General features: G+C 48.1%; 1 protein-coding gene across 1 annotated transcript in view; it reads left to right on the top strand.

Annotated features, from left to right (window-relative positions):
• bsna (bassoon presynaptic cytomatrix protein a) overlaps positions 1-20,235 on the top strand; it is a gene marked incomplete at its 5' end in the record, with an annotated part of 21,299 nt that extends 1,064 nt beyond the window's left edge. Inside the window, 10 exons of the mRNA XM_076140433.1 lie at positions 1,486-6,840; positions 8,272-8,432; positions 9,517-9,780; positions 10,230-11,157; positions 13,079-15,575; positions 16,417-16,920; positions 17,926-18,269; positions 19,326-19,419; positions 19,978-20,109; positions 20,195-20,235. Of these exons, the coding sequence (XP_075996548.1) occupies positions 1,486-6,840; positions 8,272-8,432; positions 9,517-9,780; positions 10,230-11,157; positions 13,079-15,575; positions 16,417-16,920; positions 17,926-18,269; positions 19,326-19,419; positions 19,978-20,109; positions 20,195-20,235 (10,320 nt within the window). The remainder of the gene's footprint in view (positions 1-1,485; positions 6,841-8,271; positions 8,433-9,516; positions 9,781-10,229; positions 11,158-13,078; positions 15,576-16,416; positions 16,921-17,925; positions 18,270-19,325; positions 19,420-19,977; positions 20,110-20,194) is intronic.
• Between the last annotated feature and the right edge of the window lie 256 nt (positions 20,236-20,491).

Below are 20,491 nucleotides of genomic sequence, written 5' to 3' on the forward strand. Positions count from 1 at the left end.
GTGGAGTGGAGTGGACACGCTGGTTTGGACGCCTGCGTACACGCGTGTCTCACGGCGTCTTCAAAGGACGGAGAAATGAGACGCTGTGGTTTTTCTAGAGATAATTTCATCCTTTTTTCACATATTTTGTATTCTATCCTCCATCCCCACCTTTCATTCACCAGGTCAGTCTCTTTGAGGTCATGGTTTGGCATGGAAGTGTTTAATGAAGACAGAGCCATTGATGAATGAGTTTAAACATCGTACTTTGATCTCATCATCCACTAACCTGGCTTTTCTTAACTCTGTGTTATTGAACAGAGACACATTGTGTCCAGTCTCTCTCCATCAATGGCTCAGCACAATGTTAGATAACAAACCCCACAACTACTGAAACAAGACTTGATCATGTTTGTCCTTTCCCTCTAAATCAAACAGATGCTTGTGTTGGTCTCGTATGTTCAGGATGGTTTTAGGTGGGGAATGAAAGACAAATTCAATGAAGTTAGAACTGGGTTTTAAATGACTCTAGACTCCAGGGAGTTCACTAAGACAGTGATTATATATATACAACGTAATGTTACAGAAAGTTTTCCATTTGTGTTTAAAGGCTGTTACAGTAGCTGTTAGTGTAGCTGATGTATCATTGGGGCTGTTCTGTTTTGGAAATAGAAAGGGCAAATATCTGCTTTCTGTACATTAACACCCTCAAACCTTTATGTTCTATTGTATGTTCACAGTCAACTCAGTGTTTTATCTTATTTTATCTTTGTTAGATCTGTATTTGATGATTTCTGCATTCATAATCTTCACACAATTCCGCAAATTCAGAATTGATAAGCATTCAGTCTAGGTCCACATATGTATATGACCTCTTTTTTTCTCTATTTTAAAGGAAACCAAATGACTTTGCTGCTGGTTAAAGCATCTATTACCTTGAAGCTAATGTTCCGAACCCAATGACAATGTTTGATTATTCATATTAATTGTCATTATCGCCATTAGATATCTATTAAGTCGTCAAGTAATGATACAATTCTTTAAAACACAATTTGAGTTTACAAATAGTGACAAATAAATCGATATAACCATCGATCCAATGCATTAAGCATCCAACAATACGATACAGTTTAGCCCTTTAGACAACGCCTTACTAAACTGTTGTTTTTGTGTGTTACGTCGAAAACTTCTGCCTCCGTCTCTTATGTACAGTATCTGTGTGTGTGTGTGTGTGTGTGTGTGTGTGTGTGTGTGTTGAGGACACGCCTCCAGCTTCTTTACAGGACCTGACAGGCACAGACTCTGGGTGTGCAAAAGGGAGAAACGTAACGACTATTACTACTAAAATAAGTAATAGTCGAGATATCCTATATACTTTTTGTGGGCTTAAATTCAATGCTTATTAGTGTGAATATCTCAAACCTGGCATCGATAAAGTGTAAACATAAAAACAGATTCTTCCTCAGATCTAATGTAATGTTCTTCTCTCCCTTCTTTTCCCTTTAGGACACAAAGAACAACAGCACCCATGACTTGTCACGCAGCCCTCAGAGTCTCAGCGACACTGGCTACTCCTCTGATGGTATCTCCAGTTCCCACAGTGAAATCACAGGGCTCATCCAGGAGGAGGAGATGAAGCTGAGCGAAAGGGGGATCAGTGGGCGAGGCTCCCCTCCGAGCCCCTCTGAAATCACCAAGCTGGAAAGCTCCATGAGGCCTCTGCTGGAGAAGAGCATGTCTGAAGAAAAGGCAGACAGAAGGGGGAGGAAACACAGAGACAGGGACTTAGACGACAGAGGGAAGCAGCGTCCGCGCTCCCTGTCGATCACATCGGAGGCGTACGACTCTGACGAAGAGCTAGAAGACATACTGGAGGAAGAGGAGACCGGTGGAGACTGGGAAGGTAAACGCAAAGAAGCAAAGGATGATAAGAAAGATAAGAAAAAGAAGGAGAAAGATGGAGAGCCCACAGAGATGACTGACGAGGAGTTCATGAGGAGACAGATAATGGAGATGAGTGCTGATGAAGACAACGAGGAAGAGGATGAGGAAGAAATGGAAGAAGATGAGGAGGATGAAGGATATGGCTACCAGAAGCCGAAGAAAAGCCACCATAAGCACATGATCTCTGACTCAGGGAAAGAGAAGAGGCGCCTTCAGCACCACTCCAGCAGCTTTGAGGAGGAATCCAAGAGCTCTACTGATGTTTACAAAGGTTCAGTAGAGGAAGGTGAGGAAGATGTCATGGCGTCACAGGGAGGCTTGAGGCGCTTTAAAACTATTGAACTCAATAACACCAATAGCTACAGCAGAGACATGGAGCTGAGCAGTGAAAATGACTTGAGCCTTGACCGGGAACCAGAACTAGAGATGGAGAGCCTCACTGGATCTCCTGAGGAGCGCTCCAGGGGTGATTACTCCTCCACTCTGCCACCCACCTCTTCCTCATATGGATCCGGTCAGTCTCCCACTTCTATCTCCTCAATGGAGGAGGACAGTGACAGCAGTCCCAGCAGGAGGCAAAGGCTGGAAGAGGCCAAGCAGCAGAGGAAAGCACGCCACCGTTCCCATGGTCCTCTACTGCCCACTATTGAAGACTCCTCAGAAGAGGATGAGTTGCGAGAGGAAGAGGAACTTCTCAGAGAGCAGGAGAAGATGAGAGAGGTGGAACAACAGAGAATAAGGAGCACAGCTCGGAAGACCAAAAGGGATAAGGAGGAACTGCGGGCTCAGAGGCGCAGGGAGCGATCCAAAACACCACCTAGTAACCTCTCACCCATCGAAGATGCCTCCCCGACGGAGGAACTAAGACAAGCGGCAGAGATGGAGGAGCTCCATCGTTCTTCTGCTTCTGAATATTCCCCTCAGAGTCTGGACTCTGAGGCTGAAGGCTACGAATCCAAACTATACAAATCAGGCAGTGAGTACAACCTGCCGACCTTTATGTCTCTCTACTCCCCTGTAGAGAAAACATCAACGACAACAACAACTACAGCCTCATCTTCCACGTCCAAACCTTTAAAGAGTGCTGAGGAGGTTTATGAGGAGATGATGAGGAAGGCAGAGATGCTTCAAAAACAGCAGAAACAACAGCAACAACAACAACAGCATGGAAGACACAGCCAATACTATGAGGATGATGTTAATGGTCAAGGTTATGAAGATGAGTATGAGTATGAACAAGACCAAACAGAATATGACAATGAGGCCCCAGAGACAGAAACAGATATTTATGAGGAGATCAGGCAAACATCTCAGAACATCACCAAAATGCAGCAGGCCACTGATGAACAAGTTGGACTGGAGACTGAGAGCTCCTACCCAGACAAACATCTCCTAGACACAGGCTCGGCTTTTGCTAAGCTGCTGGAACAAAGCAATGCTCTCTTGACCCCTGGCACCAGTCCCACCCAGATCTCAGCTCCAGTCTCCTTTGCAGAGACCGGAGGACAGATCCCTGATGTCCGGGTAACACAGCACTTCTCTGCAAAAGATGGACACAAAGACCAGATCAAAAGCCAAGCAGGAAAGAATGGAATAACTCCTGCTGTGGCAGCCACCACCATTGCGGCTTATGGAGTTTATGCTAGAGACACAGTGACTGTTTCGCAGACAAGTACTAGCCACACTATGACTACTACTCAGTCTGGTACATATAGCAGACACACAGGAAGCCCTGCCACATCTTCAGCTACAGTCTCGAGTGTATGCAGCAAGATTGCAGAGATAACCCAGGCCTATAGTCAAAGAGAGGTAATTACAAGAAGGGTAGGGGAGACCAGGGGTGTCCAGGTCCGAGACAGCTCAACTTCCTCTTCCACCGAAAGAATTATTGAGCCACGTTCTCCTAAGTATACCACTTACTACAGAAGCACCAGTCCTCCTCTTTCACCATCACCACCACCACAGAGTCCCACACGTTCACCCTCTAGAAGGGCTACAGCTGAGTTCTCCACCCAGACTCAGAGCTCAGCATTAGGGATGCAGCCCGCTGGATCAGAGTCTTCATCTCCAGTGATTGCCCAGGGAACCCAAACATCACATCGGCCAGTTTCTCCACGGCTGTACAGGCAGCAGTCCTCCCAGGATGCCCCATACTCCCCACCGTCAAGCCCAGCTAAGCCAATGACAGTCAACACTGCTACTTCCCCCCTGTCTTCACCTACCCGATTCAGCCGACAATCAACATTTGATGCATACTCTCCATGTGGCAGCCCCCCAGATACCCCACCTTACCAAGATTCTCCTACACGGGGCTTCTACCAAACACAAAGAGTGGAGAAAGTGAATGTGGGAACCAGCATGGCCACCACAGCCAGCACATACACCAGAGGGTCTGTGTCAATGGATAATATCTCCCTCTGTCGTATATCCACTGTCCCGGGCACTTCTAGAGTGGAGCAGGGCCAGATGATTCATGGAGGAAGTGTTGTGGACCTCAGAGCCGCCTCGAAGCCAGCTCCAATTATCATGACTGAGCAGGGAATGGATCTCACCTCCCTGGCCTCTGAAAGCAGAAAGTACCATGGTGGCCCAGAGGGGAGCAGACATTCAACAATTGTACAGCCAATGATTATGAACCTCAATACCCAGGAAACCACCACACCAACCACTGTGAGTGTCACTGTGGCTGCGTCCATGTTCATGACCCAGCAACACCCAACAGTCTATGGTGATCCCCATCAAAACCGAGTGGATCTGGGTCAAGGCATGGGCTCAGTCATTTGTCTCTCCCAGAACAAACCAACTGCATCAGCTCCAAACGACCCATCAATACCAAAAATAGATGCCAAACTAGAAGACCTGAGTGTCCAACAGAGAGAGCTACAAAAACAGCAAGAGAAGTTGCAGAAGCAACAAGAGCTGCTCGAACAGCAGTTGCAACAACACCATCAGTTGCAACATCAGCAACATCAGGTATCTGCTTTGGCCAGGTATAATCTCACTGGACAGATTGCACCAATGCTAAAAAAGGATTTGCTCGTCAGCCAGACCAGCACTGCCTCAGCTGTGGTCAGCGCTGTATCTCCAGTTGTTAACCCTGACATATACGGTGCTGGTCCCATTGAGCTGAAAGGGAAGCCTAGTCCTCCCGGTGTGATGGGGGGTATACCACCACATAGCATGGTTGTACAGATGGATGGTGGGCCAGAGCAGGTGAGGCCGGTGACCCAGCTGGTGAAGGTAGAAGAAGGGCAGGATGCTATGGACCTGACAGGAGGCCAGATTAAACCAGATAACCAGCCAGCTTGTTGTGATGTTGTTTACCGACTTCCATTTGGTGGAATTTGCGTTGGTGGGTCTGAGAAAGAGGGCATTAGGCCTCCTTCTGCTCCACCTCTCACCTATGAGTCTGACCATGAAGGGCTACCTGGAAGGTATCATGAGTATCCTATGGATGAACGTAAGGCCTACACCCTGCCTTACCCTGGTAGAATGCAGCCTTCCATGTCTGATACTAACCTAGCTGAAGCTGGGCTACATTCCTACCACCCTAAACTAGATCCACAAATTCAAGACCCAGGAGAAATTCCCATGGATGTAACTGCTATGAAACAAGCCTATGGGGGAGGGTACATTGGTATGCAATATGGCTCTTTTACAGATTTACGGCATGGAGGGGACGTCACAGCCCAAACCATGCCAATAAGGAGATATAATTCCTTGTCTAATATCAGTTCAGATTATGGCTACTCTGCCCGTGACATTGCTGGTTTCCAAGAGGCCAACTTGGCTCAGTACAGTGCTACAACAGCCAGAGAGATCAGCCGGATGTGTGCAGCACTCAATTCCATCGATCGCTACGGAAGCAACCCAGACTTGATGCAGTACGGGAGTTTGGGAAGAGGAACTGGGGTCGGAGCCTCCAGACTTGCAGCAGGTCTAGGAATTAGACCAAACCTTCTCTTTGGACCAGACGGGAAACCAATCACCCATAGTCAAGCGCTCACCAATCTTATCAATGCCAGACAGGCCAGCCTCAGAGCCATGTACCCTGCAGCTATTAGGTCCTCTGATGGCATGATCTATTCCACCATCCAGACACCCATTGCCTCTACACTTCCAATCACCACCCAGCCTGCATCTGTTCTTCATCCACTCTTGAGAGGGGTCTACAGGCCATACCCTGCTGCCAACATGACACCTGTGCCCCTGTCTAGTCTTAGCAGACTACCAATAAACCCCAGAATGCCCTTAACGGGACAAGCTCCAGTCCGTTACCCAGCACCTGGTCTTCTTCAGACAACATTGGCCACTGATGCTGCTGCAGGGACATTGGTGCCAGTGAGTGCTCCAGTTTCTATTTCCATGACAGTGTCTAGCTCTGCAGTCCAGGATGAGCCAGTTTACCTTGGTAAAGGGGCAACTGTGACCTCCTCATCAGCAGATATTCCCTCAGTAGTCATACCAGCAGAGCCACAGCAGCAGCCAATAAATCTGTCCCAGGCCCACCTCCACAGTCAACAACAACAACAACAAGCGACCACTCAGCAGCAGTCCCAGCCTCCTCCAGCAGCCCATGCCTACCCACACCAAGTTCCTTCACATACCCATGGTTACACCCAACCTCCATTAGGCCCTTCTGCCCCTACCAGTAGCATACCCATAGCAGGGGGTCTTCCCCCCTTCCCACCACCAGGTGCCATGCATAAGGAGGGTGAAACAGAGGCAGACAGGCTCCACAGGCAGCAGGAACAGCTCCTGCAGATGGAGAGGGAACGCGTGGAACTCGAAAAACTCAGACAACTGCGCCTACAGGAGGAGCTGGAAAGGGAAAGGGTTGAGCTGAAACTGCACAGGGAGAAGGAGCAGATGCTGGTGCAGAGGGAGCTACACGAGCTGCAGAGCATCAAGGAACAGGTAGAGGGAGAAACAGAGGTGGCAGAGAAGGGAGTTTGTTATTAAATGTTTTCTGTTTTGTGGTTTTTACATTTTGTGTTTCTGTGGTGGTATTTTGTTGATTCTTTTTTTATGAATTAGATTCTTTTCTCAATGTCAGTTCATTTTCTTAAATCAGTTTTGATGTGCTACCTGTATGAATCTATTGTACTTGTAATAACCACAACAACCAAACACTTATCCTTTTATATGTAAATATGCATGTCTTTCCTGCTATTGTGGTGCAACTCAATTACAATGGTTTTGTGTGGTGAAACATTTTTCTTGGGCTGGACCCTCAAACTTTCTTGACAAAATGAGGCATACATTCGATTCGATTTGATTTTGACACACGTCTTAAACAATTAGTCCATTCCATGACGAGAATGGTGTTAACGTCCTGTTATTGTTAAAGAAAAAATGGAAGATTCAATTGTTTCATTCAATTTGGTTTAAAGAAATGTTTGAGTTGGTGTCCAGCCACAATTATATTGAGTCTGGGGTCTGCATGCAGTGTTGATACTTTTACAGGAACTAAATTGGTGTGAAGTTTGCATGTCTGTCTTTGTGAATAACAGAAACATATAATGCTCCTTAAATTTTGTTTTCTAAAATTGGTTACATGTTCACTTGTTAAACTGATATATGTGCAGATTGCCAGATTGATTATGAGATGTTGTAATCACTGACCAATCGATTACCCTACTTTACAGCAGAACACATTTTAAAAGTCAGTTTCCAAGCACATAACAGTCATGTGATATTTGAAAAAAAGTTACCGAAAGAGCTAACGTGACGTTTTCTTCCTTTTTGATAGAACAAGCAGTTGAAAATCTTTCAAGTTAACACTTTTAAACAGGTGTGGAAGCTTCCCTTAATGAGAATGAACTACTAAGGAGATGGAATGAATAATATGCATCTCATACCCTACAGTTTAAGCAAAACCCCTAACTCCCTGTTTGCTTCAGCCTGTCATTTATACAGCAGACAAAATGCATCAAATGTTTTCTTACGAGCATTTTATGACTGAGAGCAGCATTTGCCAGCACATGCTGCTCTTCATTTATTTATCCATTCTTGGTTGTTGCAACAGATGTTTGACTAACTTGAAACCATTATCACAACTAACCCATGGCACCAGAATAACTCCATGTCACATTAAGTTTCAGTAGTTTTGTTATCTTTCCTGTGACCAGATCTGCCAAAAAATGTCAACAAATGTGTGTTCTTCTGTCTTTTCTCTTTCTTTACTCTTCTTTTATTTCCCATCTTCTCATTTATTCTTTCATCATTTCCCCCTCTGCTCTCACTCTTGTTCTGCGCTCCTCCACACTTTTCCATCCTGTCCTCTTTGTCTGGTTTCACCTCCTCGTGCCTTCCATTCCTTCCCCCAACACCTTCCCCACTTCCCAGGTTCTGCAGCAGCAGCAGCATGAAAGAGAGAAACAACTTGTCCTGCAGAGAGAGCAGCTGGCCCAGCAGAAGTCCCAGCTGGACCAGATTCAGTCTTTACAGCAGCAACTCCAGCAGCAGCTTGAAGAGCAGAAGAGGCAGAAGACAGCAGCCACGGTGCAGGTGAGGGAGGCGTGAAGGGCGATCATCAGGTGATTCATCACACACAGCCTCCAGCTCTTTACAAGCAAAGAGACTGAGGGTTGGAAAGTATTAGAACATGAAAGGAGTGAAGCTGTGATGAAGAGAAGCCTTCACCAATACTGTATGCGAGATTTCCTTATGAAGATTTATGAGGTGCAACCCAGAATAAGACTCTGTGATTGGCTGAGCCGCCTCGCTACCTGCAGTGCAAAATCCTCCAAACTCTACAAAGTTGTTAAGTGTTATGTAGCCTGATCGTTTAATCATACAGCCATATTGGCGTACAACATTTCTGTGTCACATTATATGGATTTACCAATCACACAAATTGGCTCAGACTCCACTTTGAAAAGAAAATTCACATTCTTTACATAAACAGTATTTGTCTGAAGCCTGCCTTTATTTAGAATCTCATGACTCACACATGATTTTACATTTTGCTTTACCTGATCTACTAACCCTAATTCACATTCTAATCATTATTCCTCATGTCAACACAAACACTACACAACCATTGCATTAACAGTGCTTTGCATATGTTCAATCATTTGCCAGCAACTAATGAAATTCTGTGTAAAAACAAACGATCACATATATTGTATACAATAATTAATGGCCATATGACTTCCACCACTCCTACCTCAGCCCCAATCCAACAGGTTTCCCCTCCTGCCATGTACTTAATTGTGTCTATGTAGTACAGTATTCCACATTGCTCCATGAACCTGGGATCAAGTGACAGCAGTTATGTAAATGGCAAGATAGAGATCCTGCTGGACACATGTGGCTCACATAGGGAACCCTGTACAATTAGCCAGTTCTCAATTGGACCTCTGATGCCTCATTTCCACCAACATGGAACAGGTTCCATGAATTGGTTCAGAACCTGATCAGTTGGATGTGAATTAGTGATCTCAGTGGGCTTGTATTTGTATGTATTCTACCCGGCTTCTACCTCAGATATGGATACTTGGAGACACGTGATGAACCTCACAGCCTCTGTAAAGTCCCTGACCATAGAGGGGTTAAACAATCGCAATCCAAAATCATTTGCAAACAAGTTTTCCTTCACCTTGATGTGAACAGTCAGCCGCTGCACCCTTTTCTTGAATCTCAGGGTTCTCGCTCACTGCCTAACTCCTCATCTGAGATGTGTCTGAGGAGCCAGGAGGAGCACACGGAGGTCCGGAGCAACATGAGGAAACACAGCTCCATGACCCGACTGACCAGAGACAGTCTGGACGGAGACGGTGTGGTGTTCTATGGCTCCCAACGCAGGATTGTGGACAGCTGTGTGCAGACGGATGATGAGGACGGAGAGGAAAGGTAAAGAAGAGATGTTTATGCGTTGGTGTTGGAGTGGATGTAGGTGAGATTGATGGAGGTATGTGAAAAGCAAAAACAGCAGAAATGTCACTGTGAAACGATAAAAATGCGACAAACTCAAACAAAGCCACTTCTTGTGTGTGTGTGTGTGTGTGTGTGTGTGTAACATACTGACGATAGGTTTATTAGGCAAAGAGGATCTGGGTCTTCACATTTGCTTCACATCTTTCTGTAATTAGAAAACAAGTCACCGCCCGAGTCGTAGATGAAGGCTTCATGAATAATTTATAGTTTCACACACAATAAAGATGTCAAACCTCTGGCAGCTTCAAAGGCGTCACTAATAACGTGTTACAACATCAATCTGATACAAAACCTGGAATTAGCAGTTTAACATAAAATACGTGTTGTGATGGCGTTTCCTCCTTTCTTCCTCCCTGGATCACCAGATACATGAATCGTCACCGCAGCAGGAGGCGCGGTCGCAGCGTCGACTGCTCCGTCCAGACAGACGACGACGAGGACAAGGCTGAGACGGAACAGCCAGTCCGCAGAAGACGTTCCCGCTACTCTCGACACGCTGAGTCCAGTGGCACCGGCACCAGCACCACCGCCACGTCTACTGACACCAAAACTGACACGGCAAAGGTTGTTTCCTCGAGCATCGCCATCCAAACCATCAGGGAAATGTCCTGTCAGACAGAAGCGGAACACCTAGGAAGAGTTTCCCCTGCAATCCACGTGACAGTGCCAGACCCAAATAAAGTAGAGATTGTGCACTACATCTCCGGACCCGAGAGGACTCAGAAAGGACAGTCTCTAGCATGCCAGACCGACCCAGAGGCTCAGTCCCAGGGGATTGTTGCACCCCAGCTCAGCGTACCGACCACAGTTAGCCCCTATTCTTCCTCCGCCAACGCTGGAACACAACAGTCTGGTTCTGCCGACCTTCTAGCCCAACAGCGCCATCAGCAGCAGATTGCAGCAAACGCAGCCAAGTTTGAACGACGCCGACCCGACCCACTTGACATAAACTACCAGCCTCATAACCACCTCCACAACGAGTCCATCTCCAGCCTCATGCGCCAGCAGCAAACCATTCCCAAATCCTCACAGGTCCTGTACTCCCCCGTTTCCCCAGTGTCCCCTCACCGCCTTCTGGAGACCTCTCTGTCCAGTGAGAGGCTGAACAAAGCCCACGTCACCCCGCAGCAGAAGTCCTACACAGCAGAGTCTCCCCAGCGCCACCCCTCCTTGCCCCGGCCCATCAAGAGCACCCAAAGGTCCATGTCAGACCCCAAACCCCTCAGCCCCACCACAGATGAACACACGAAGGCCAGACTGTCCCTGTACCAACAACAAGCGCTCCAGAACCAGGTAACGTTGCACTGAAAAGGCTAATTCACAATTTTGGAAATTGATTCATTGGAGATTAATATTGTAACAGATCCACTAAGGGAGGTCAAGATTCACTCCAGCTTAACCTAACATGCAAGATGTTGAACAGGAACTAACTCTAAACCTGAAGTTATACTGACGCTTAAAGAGTCTGGTTGAGTCTGATAAATATAATGGATATAGGAATTATGCCGTAAACAAAGTCTGACGCTCTACCAACTGAGCCATACAAACCATAACAGACCATAGTCAAAGCACCATGTTTATGGTCGCTGCCAGACTCGCAGACAGGCTAACAAATCCAGAGGACAGAGTTAAAGCCCACAGATGCAGCCTGTCATACTTGATTTTGAAGGTAAATGTGTTTATATGTTTATACTGGAAGTGTAGGGCACACGATTGATCATATAAACGAGGAAAACAGCACAAACTTCCGCTGTGAGAGAGTTTGCTAGCAGACAGAGCTTAAAACAGAAGCCTAGTACCCAACGTTTACAATTCGGTATCTGGTGGAGTCGGAGAGTTTTACTTAAAATCAGACACAAACCCTCGGAATTGGCCAACGTAAAGGGGATTTCAGCCTTCTCTCGACTGACCGGTGTGTCGGATGAAGCGTACTTAAGGGGCCTTGAGGAGCAATGGTTGCAAGTGACGACCTTGTGAGGAGAAAAGACAAATAGTGCAGATAGTTCTGCCCAGACTACTTTAGAAAATCTAATATGTGACATGGGGGGGTTGGATGTCTGGATGTTCTGGCTTTGTCTGATGGACAACATCGGCATTGTGGAAATCTCTCACTGACTGGCTCGGCCAAATGAAGCCTTCTCCATGTTAACCCATCTGCTTCGTTGGCTGTCGTACATTTGACCAATGCCTTTTCAATAATCAGATTAATTTTATCAAAATGATTTCTGGCTGCAAACTTTAGTGTTCAATGTGATTTTTCTGTTTAGCCCTGCAGTAACAGGAGGACACAGAGGTCATTTATCTTCACAGGGATTATTCTTTATGCACAACATATTGATCAAAGTCAGTGGTGTAGAAAATGTGATGAATAGTAGATTTATGGTTATCAATAGAATAAAGATTTTTATTTAGATTACTCATTGGAACACCAGCCTGACATTCATTAGGTTTGTTGGAGACATTCAAAGTCAAAGTGTAGCAGAGGCGTCACATGAATGTCCAGCACTGAGGAGACAAGGTCATTCCAAGTCCCATAACCTTCCAGGACATGTTTGCGTCAGATTTGAGTCGTTAAAGAGACACTGTGCTGCAATTCTCACTCATTTTAATGTCTTTGTATGTCCTCTAATACAAACTCCACTCTTGTTTCATGTTGTCCTCGTCTCTGTGTCTACATGTCCATGTCTTCTCCCTTGTATTTCCCTGTTTGTTGTTGTGTCTCTTTGTTTTCACTGATCTCCTCCTGTTTGAGTTTTCCTCCTTCCTCCTCATCCTCCTCCTCATCTTTAACTCTCTTCACTCTCATCAACTCATCAATTATTTTTCTGCTTTATTTGCTGCACTCTCTCCCTTTCCTTCCCTTCCATTTTCTGTCTTGTGTCCTCCTTCCTCACTCCTTTCCCCTCTCATTACTTGCATTCCCTTACTTGTTTCTTGTTTGTTATCGATTCTCTCGTCTGTATTCGATCTCATTTCATCTTCCATTGATCTTGACACGAGCACGTCCTTCTCTTTTTGTCTCTTGTGTTGTTGTTTCTCTACTAACTCTACCCGTCCTCACTTTGTTGTCTTTTTGTTTCCTCCGTCCCTCTTTCCTCCCCAACCACTGTCCTTATTCCATCCCTCCCAACGCACCCATTTTTTCTGTTTTGCCTCACCCACATCTCCCCCATATGGCTCGCCTGCTCTCCCATCCCTTTCTTTCTTTCCTCAGCTGGCAGCCCTCCAGCAGAGCTCCCTTCTTCGTAAGGTAAAGCGGACCCTGCCCAGCCCTCCTCCAGAGGAGACTGCCACAGCAGCTCACCTGCCCATGATGGCGCCCTCACTCCAACAGGTCTACCTGCCCTCCGTGCCCAGCCTCAAGCCCAGCTCCAGGTGTGGCCTGGCCGCCAAAGCCAGCCTCCTCAAAGACCTCACCCATGAACTAAAGGCCGTGGAGCAAGAATCCACCAAGCTAAGAAAGCAACAGGCTGAACTGGAGGAGGAAGAAAAAGAGATTGACGCTAAACTGAGATACCTTGAGCTGGGTATCCACCAAAGGAAGGAAACCCTGGTCAAGGAGAGGGAGAGGAGGGATATCGCCTACCTGAGATGTATGGGGGATGCTAGAGACTATATGTCGGATAGTGAGTTGAATAACCTGCGTTTGGCAGCTGCAGCGGCCTCGCATGAGACTAATGGGCTTCTTACAAGGCCAAGCACCGCCCCCCTCAGCCAGTTCACCGGTGACCTCAACACTGCAGCCCAATATCCACCCACCTCAACCTTCCTCTCCTGTCAATACCCCCAGAGTCAACCAGTGGCTCCACCTCAACCATCCAGTGCGCCATACCAGTCCTCAACATTCAACCAGCCTCCCTATCCATCAGTGTCCCAGTCCCAAGCACTGCCACAGCCCACAGTCCACAGCCATGGTCCCCCTCCAGGATCTTCCTACCAGCCCCCATCCTCCTACCCTAGCCACACCTACCCCCAAGCTCAGCCCCCCTATCCCCAGACAGACCTGGGGTTACCAGCTGCACCTCAGCCACCGCCCCAGCCAGGGCACACTGGCTTTGCACCTGCACCACCAGGTCAGCCCCCATACCCCACCCACAGCTCACCCTATCCCAGCGCTGTGTCCTCCTACCCCAGCCAAACCGCCCCATACCCTGTGCAACCACAAGTCGATATCCTGACGGTCCATCCAGGAAGACCCAGGCAGACATCATTAGCCGATCTTGAGCATAAGATGCCCACAAACTATGAGACAATCAGCAACCCAACAGTAGTGGTCATCACCACCACAGCCCAGGATGCCATCTATTCCAGTGCAGCCCCCTCTTATGGTCAGTACGCTGGAGCAACGACCATAGCCAGCTCCTATGGGCCCTATGGCTCAGCCCCAGTATCCAGCAGCTATGGTGGCTATCCCACCATGCCCCCCAGCACTTACAGCCCATACACTTCAGCCTCAGTTAGTTCATATGGCCCATACACTACAACTACTGCTAATACATATGGCTACACCACCACCACAGCCAGCTCATATGGACAGTACACCTCTACAGTTTCCTATGGGCATCCCGTCGACAGTCCTTCTACCTACAGCACAGCAGACGGGATGTACGGGGCTCCAGGTTTGGAGCAAAATGTCCCACGGAACTACATGATGATCGAAGATGTAAGTGAGCTGACGGCGAAGGACGGGCTGGGCACGACATCAGGGGACATGATGCATCATGGCGGCAGTGGGCGTTACCCGGGTGACATCCATGGTCACAGCGGCACCATAGGCAGTACGGCACGCGGGGGGACTGGCAGCTCCTCGTACGGCAGGACAGCAGAGGAGGAGGCAGCGATGCAGGAAGATCTGTACGACCACCACGGCAGGGGTAAGAGCAGCTACAGGCACGGATCTCTAGGGGGCAGCAGCAGCAGCGTGAGCACTAGCATGGGTGGGGGATCCTCCTATTACTATGACTACGACTACAAATATGGCAGCGTCCGCTCCGGGGTACAGAAACCTTCATCGTCTTCCAGAAGCCTTCTGGCTCCTGCTGTCATGTCCACCAAGCGCAGCAAGCACCGCAAACTGGGGAGTATGGAGCAGAAAATCTCCAAGTTTTCTCCTATTGAGGAGGCTCGGGACGTGGAGGCAGACCTGGCCTCTTATTCCTCAACAGCTGATGGGGCGTACACCTCCTCCCAAATTCGAGGACGGAAGCTGATCGAGGATTATGGGTTCAAGAAGAGTGCTTACGAGGTCAGCAGCGGCACAACCCACGGTAGCCGATACTACGGCGCGACGGAGGAGGACGATCGGATTTACTACACTGCTACTGGCCGATCCCGCTCCACCGGCTATGGCATGGACAAGATCTCAGCCAGGGACTACTCTGGGTATCGCAGCCGATCCTACGAGAGGGACGACCGCTCCTACCGCTCAGGCTACAGCAGGGGTCGTCACCCGACACGGCAGTACTCCGAAGAAGAGAGCCCGCTGAGTCCCCTGGGAAGGTTCATGGGTTCTGGGCGATCGTCGAGCTTAGGTCCCGACCCGTACGACAGTCGCAGCAGCAGAGATCCTTACTATTATGGCCAGTATGGTTCCAGCCACTCGCTGCCTGATGTACAAGACCACATACGGGACCTTCCCCGGACCCATGTCTACAAATCGGATGATACGTACATTATAGACGATTATCATTGCGCTGTGTCAGACAGCGAAGGTAATTGTGGGAGCTGAATGCCCACACAGTCTCACTACCTTCTACTGCCCCCACCGTTTATCTAAACGTCCCCCACCCACCCAGAGGCTAGAAAAGAAAGAGAAAAAGATAGAGTGGTTGCATGCTCATGTTTTCTTCTTCTTCTTCTTGAGAGTCACTGTAAGCTCTCTTATCAGTGGACTGCTGTCTGTCTGTCTGCCTGCCTGTCCGTCCTTCCGCCCGTTCGTCCAGTCGTCTGTCTGTCGAACACTCGCATGGTCCTTCGGCGTGGTCGTTCTCCGTTCGCTACACTCTGGTTCACTTGGCAGGTTTTCTTTGCACGTCCACAGATGCATTTGTTTTTAAATTACAGGATTGTATTCATATTTATTCTGTGTCTATGTTCTGTTTACATGTTTTTAAATTCATTGTGTACACTGCAGAAATGTCCACGAACAATATTTAAATGATACCACTTAAAGGAGGCAGTGTGATAATTGTGCTGCAGCCACCCGGCCGTACCTGCAGCTTCAGGGAACCACAGAGAGGAATCCTCTGTGTTTACAGGGCAGTTGTTTTTTGCCATCATTTCAAATTGGAACCAAAGCAATTGAGCGTACAAACAACTGCCAAAGTGGACAGCTTTGCAGTGTTTACATTGTTTTGTAATGTTAGAACATGGAGTGTGACGTCTACTCTGCATGGATGTCAGTGTTTTATTTTTATTTTCTGTGTCTTCTCCCTCCTTTTCTTTTGCATGCGGTCGGTCTTCTGTCTCCTTCCTCCTTCCTTCTCTCAGCCTGCATGCCGCTGTCTCCCAACGACATGGAGATTGACTGTGATCTGCTCTCGGTTTCCAAAGCCTACCATCTGGGCCAGGAAGAGACTGACTGGTTTGAGAAGCCGCGCACCAGTTCCCGACATTACGGCAGCAGCAGCCATTCCACCGGCAGGAGCCGGCACAACGTCAAACACACGTACCACGATTACGACGAGCCACCTGAAGAGGATCTGTGGCCCCAGGACGATTACAGCCACGGAGGGCGACACTCTTCAGCCCGTGACCATCGGCAGCACGGCAGCACAAGCCGACACTCGACCTCGTCGCGTCACGCAGATGAGCCAAGGTCTTCAAGGTCATCTAAGGGTCACCCCAAAGACCCGTCTATGCGTCAGGACCCTGCAGGGCGATCCTCGTCTTCAGGAAGGCGCGGGGAGTCTCGATCTGGATCGTACCACACTTCCGATTATTCCCGGGACCCATCTGGGCACCACCATGGCCAGCGCTCCTCTAGACAGGGAGACCCTCACAGGTCCTCACGCAGCAAATCCCAACAGCAGGTGGACCTGCAGGGTCAACCTCCAGGTATCTCCTTAGAAACGTCCATTTAGAATGTTACTGATATCATTTATTAGATTTACACCTGACGTTAGATTGCTTCTCCTGCACCCAAGATGAAGCTCATTTCTTTTTATGGCCCTTTTACTCTACCGACTTAAGGAAGAAAGAGAAAGTGCTTACTGAGCCCAGAATGATCAATACACCAGAGAAAGTGATGTAATAAATTATACAACAAATAAAACACAGGCAGAACTACAGAGGAAGTGACAGGCAGCATGTCAGAGAGATAACAAGGCTGATCTACAGCAGATACGTTTGCTTCCATACGCAAAGATGGAACTTTCTATGTTATGATTCGTATCTTCACTAATTGATCTCTCAGGATGCAAAAACGGGGTGAAGAGTGGACATTCTTCTTCTGAATTGTTGGTTATTAATGCATATTTCTAAGTACGACATTCGTCTTGTAGTTTACTCAGAGGTTAAATATGACTCAGAACTGCTCATGTATTGTTTGTTTGATTGATTTGCTCACTCATGGATTGTTTTATGGATGTTGGACATATTTATCCAGTGAGAAACTATCATCCCATTCACTAATATATAATCATTCAAGTGTTTGGAGTATTTTGAGGGAGTAAATGTTCCGTTATTCAAAAGTAATTTATTCATTCGACCCCATTCAAACACCGTCCAGGGATGAGACTCTGGCCCCGCTCCAGAACCAGGAATTCAGCCAAAATGTCTTCATTTAAAACCAATTATATCTGTGACCTGATTCATACCAGGCATATTTCACCTGTCAGAGCAAGTATGGTGAGTTTTACTGAGCTTTTTATCTTTTATTAAGTCTGATGTAAACACAACATGACAGCAGCTAGAAAAACAGCAGCAAAAGAAGTGGATGAACGATCTTCACTCCCAAAATCAGACGGTCCTCTCCACCAGCTGAACTGAAGCTGAAAGAAGCAAACAACAGATTCTCATGTCCTGACTTTTGTGTCTTATCTTTTACTTTTTCCCACACAGGCTCCTCCAGGTCTGGTGGCTCCTCTCGGACGCAGGGCCCCGCCGGCGGGCCTCCAGGATCGGGTAGAGCGGGCGGTCCGGGCTCCCAGACAGACGGGGTTTCAGGACAGAGGACCCAGCTCCAACAGCAAGCCCAGACGGCAGCCGCCAGGCCCGGGCAGCCCGGGGCGGCGGCCCCCACTGGCCCCCAGCAGCAGCCCCTGGCCCAGGGACAGGGCCTGGGCATGGGCATGGGCATGAGCATGGGGCAGGGCCAGGCCAAGCCCGGGCAGATGGGACCAGCGGCCGGACCGATGGGCCAGGCCAGGCAGGCGGGTCCAGCAGGAAACATGGCGGCCCCCATGGTGAGTACAAAACACACTCACCTTATGCCCCACGTAACCACGGAGACGCAAAGTCTGTTTACATTACAAGTTAAAGAAATGACTTGTTTGTCCACTGATAGTCAAAGCCACAGTGTTTGAGTGTTTCCATGACACATTAACTTAACTAATCTGTAAATAGCTCCAGATTCTCCAGATCTTCTTGCTGCTGAGGTTCCCAGCCCTCACTCAGCTGGTTGATGATGGAGCTCGTGTTCTCTCAGGGTCACATCTCATTCTGCTATGAAATCATGCTGGGTTCTGTCTATGAAATTATTCTGAAAGCTCTGGCGCGGCCTGGGCCTGACAGGAAGCCATAACGTCAGGGGAAGTTGTCACATGATCATTATTCCAGTCTGAAGCCTCATTCACTTTAACTCTCCTGCTGGGTCCATTGTGTAATTAAAAGCATTGATTAAGTGGCTGTAAATAATGAGAGTGTGTGTGTGCGGCGTGGAGGTGTCAGGCCCGAGCCGCAGACCGACCGGACTCACAGTCGGGTCGGGGCAAATAAATGTGCCGTTATCTGGCTCCGGTCCAGCATCTGTCCAAGTTTATTGGTGGCTTTTCTCAGACACAAAGGGTTCTGCTGTTACAGAGCTCATTAACCCTTTAATCCTCTGGAGTCTGAAGACTTTTTTTCCAATACTAGTTCTTTGTTGAATTTGACTTTTATGCGCCTTCTAGAAATTTCCAAAACCTGAACCACAACGTTTCTGACCTTGTGTGTTGTTCACAGAGTGGGAGGGGCTTAAGTTAGAGAAGTAATATAGAAGTATCAACATGCAGCTAACTCTCTCTCTCTCTCTCTCTCCCTCTCTCCTTCTCTCCCCCCCCTCTCTCTCCCCCTCTCTCTCTCTCTCTCTCCCCCTCTCTCTCCCTCTCTCCCTCTCTCTCTCTCTCTCTCCTTCTCTCCCCCCCTCTCTCTCTGTCTCTCTCTCTCTCTCTCTCCCCCTCTCTCTCCCTCTCTCCCTCTCTCTCTCTCTCTCTCCTTCTCTCCCCCCCTCTCTCTCTGTCTCTCTCTCTCTCTCTCTACAGGCAAAGATCGACACGCCTCCAGTCACAGCCATTGGAGCAAAAGCAGCGCCCGTCATGGCCACAAAAACCCCCCAACCGCCACTCACAGGCATAGGTACATCACACACACACACACACATACACACACACACACTCACACACTTCCCAGCTGTTTGTGTTATGTAATCAATGATGCTATCTCGTCTAATCTGAGATGAATCTGCAGAGTGTGGCTCAGCAGGGGGTCTCAGCCTGAGTGTGTGTGCCGTCAGTGAGCTGCTCAGTTCATGACTTCATCTTGGTCTTCACTCTGTTCATTGGTATTTAGTCGTGCAGATGGTTTGGGTTTGATTCCCTGCAGCTTTGGGGCTCTGATGCCTTCATGTCGAGCAGAGATGTGTTGACGGAGCAAAACCCAAACTGAAGGACGTTCAGTGAATAACGACTCTGCTGCAGCTCCTTTCTGTGTGTGATTGAAGCCGACATGGAAGAGTTAATTAGTCTGCCGCGTTTCACAAATAGAGCAAAAACGCCGTTACCATGGTAACTCATAATATGTTAAACCTTAGTAGAAACCAGTCACCGTGAAATCTGTGCTTTTCTCTTCTTCAAACGCTCTCTATCCTCACCACTCTCTCTCCTCCTCCTCCTCTTCCTCCTCCTCTCTTTCCAGGCTCTAAAGCCGCTCCCAGGCCCGGAGGCATCGGCAGCGCAGCGGCAGGTCAGCCCGGCATGGAGGGAGACAGCGTGCTCTCCAAAATCCTGCCCGGAGCGGCGGCAGAGCAGGCCGGCAAACTGGGAGAAGGTACGCTGTACAGAGACGCTCTACAGAGACGCTCTACAGTCTTAACATGATGGCTCACTAACCTCTGTATCGTTCTCTTCCTCAGCCATCTCTGGTTTTGGAAAGAAGTTCACCTCCTTGTTCTGAGCTGCTGACATGAAGGTACAAAGATCAGCTGCTCCTTTATTTATCCAGAGAAAGAATTCATTTGTTTTGGTAGAATTATCATAACCGCTCTCTTTAAGTATGTTACTATAGGATAGAGACCCATGACATCATACAGAGGGTTCAGGGTCAAAGGTCAGAGTCAGCTCTCTGTGGACCTACATGAGGTGTGGTTCTGACGGATCTCACTCATGTTCCTGTGGCTGTGCTGCAGGCTGAGCAGGTTCAGCTGACTGCA

This window comes from Genypterus blacodes, unplaced genomic scaffold, assembly GCF_046128005.1.
Source record: "Genypterus blacodes isolate CSIRO-AG114 ecotype Tasmania unplaced genomic scaffold, CSIRO-AGI_Gbla_v1 ptg000597l_1, whole genome shotgun sequence".
NCBI lineage: Eukaryota > Metazoa > Chordata > Actinopteri > Ophidiiformes > Ophidiidae > Genypterus > Genypterus blacodes.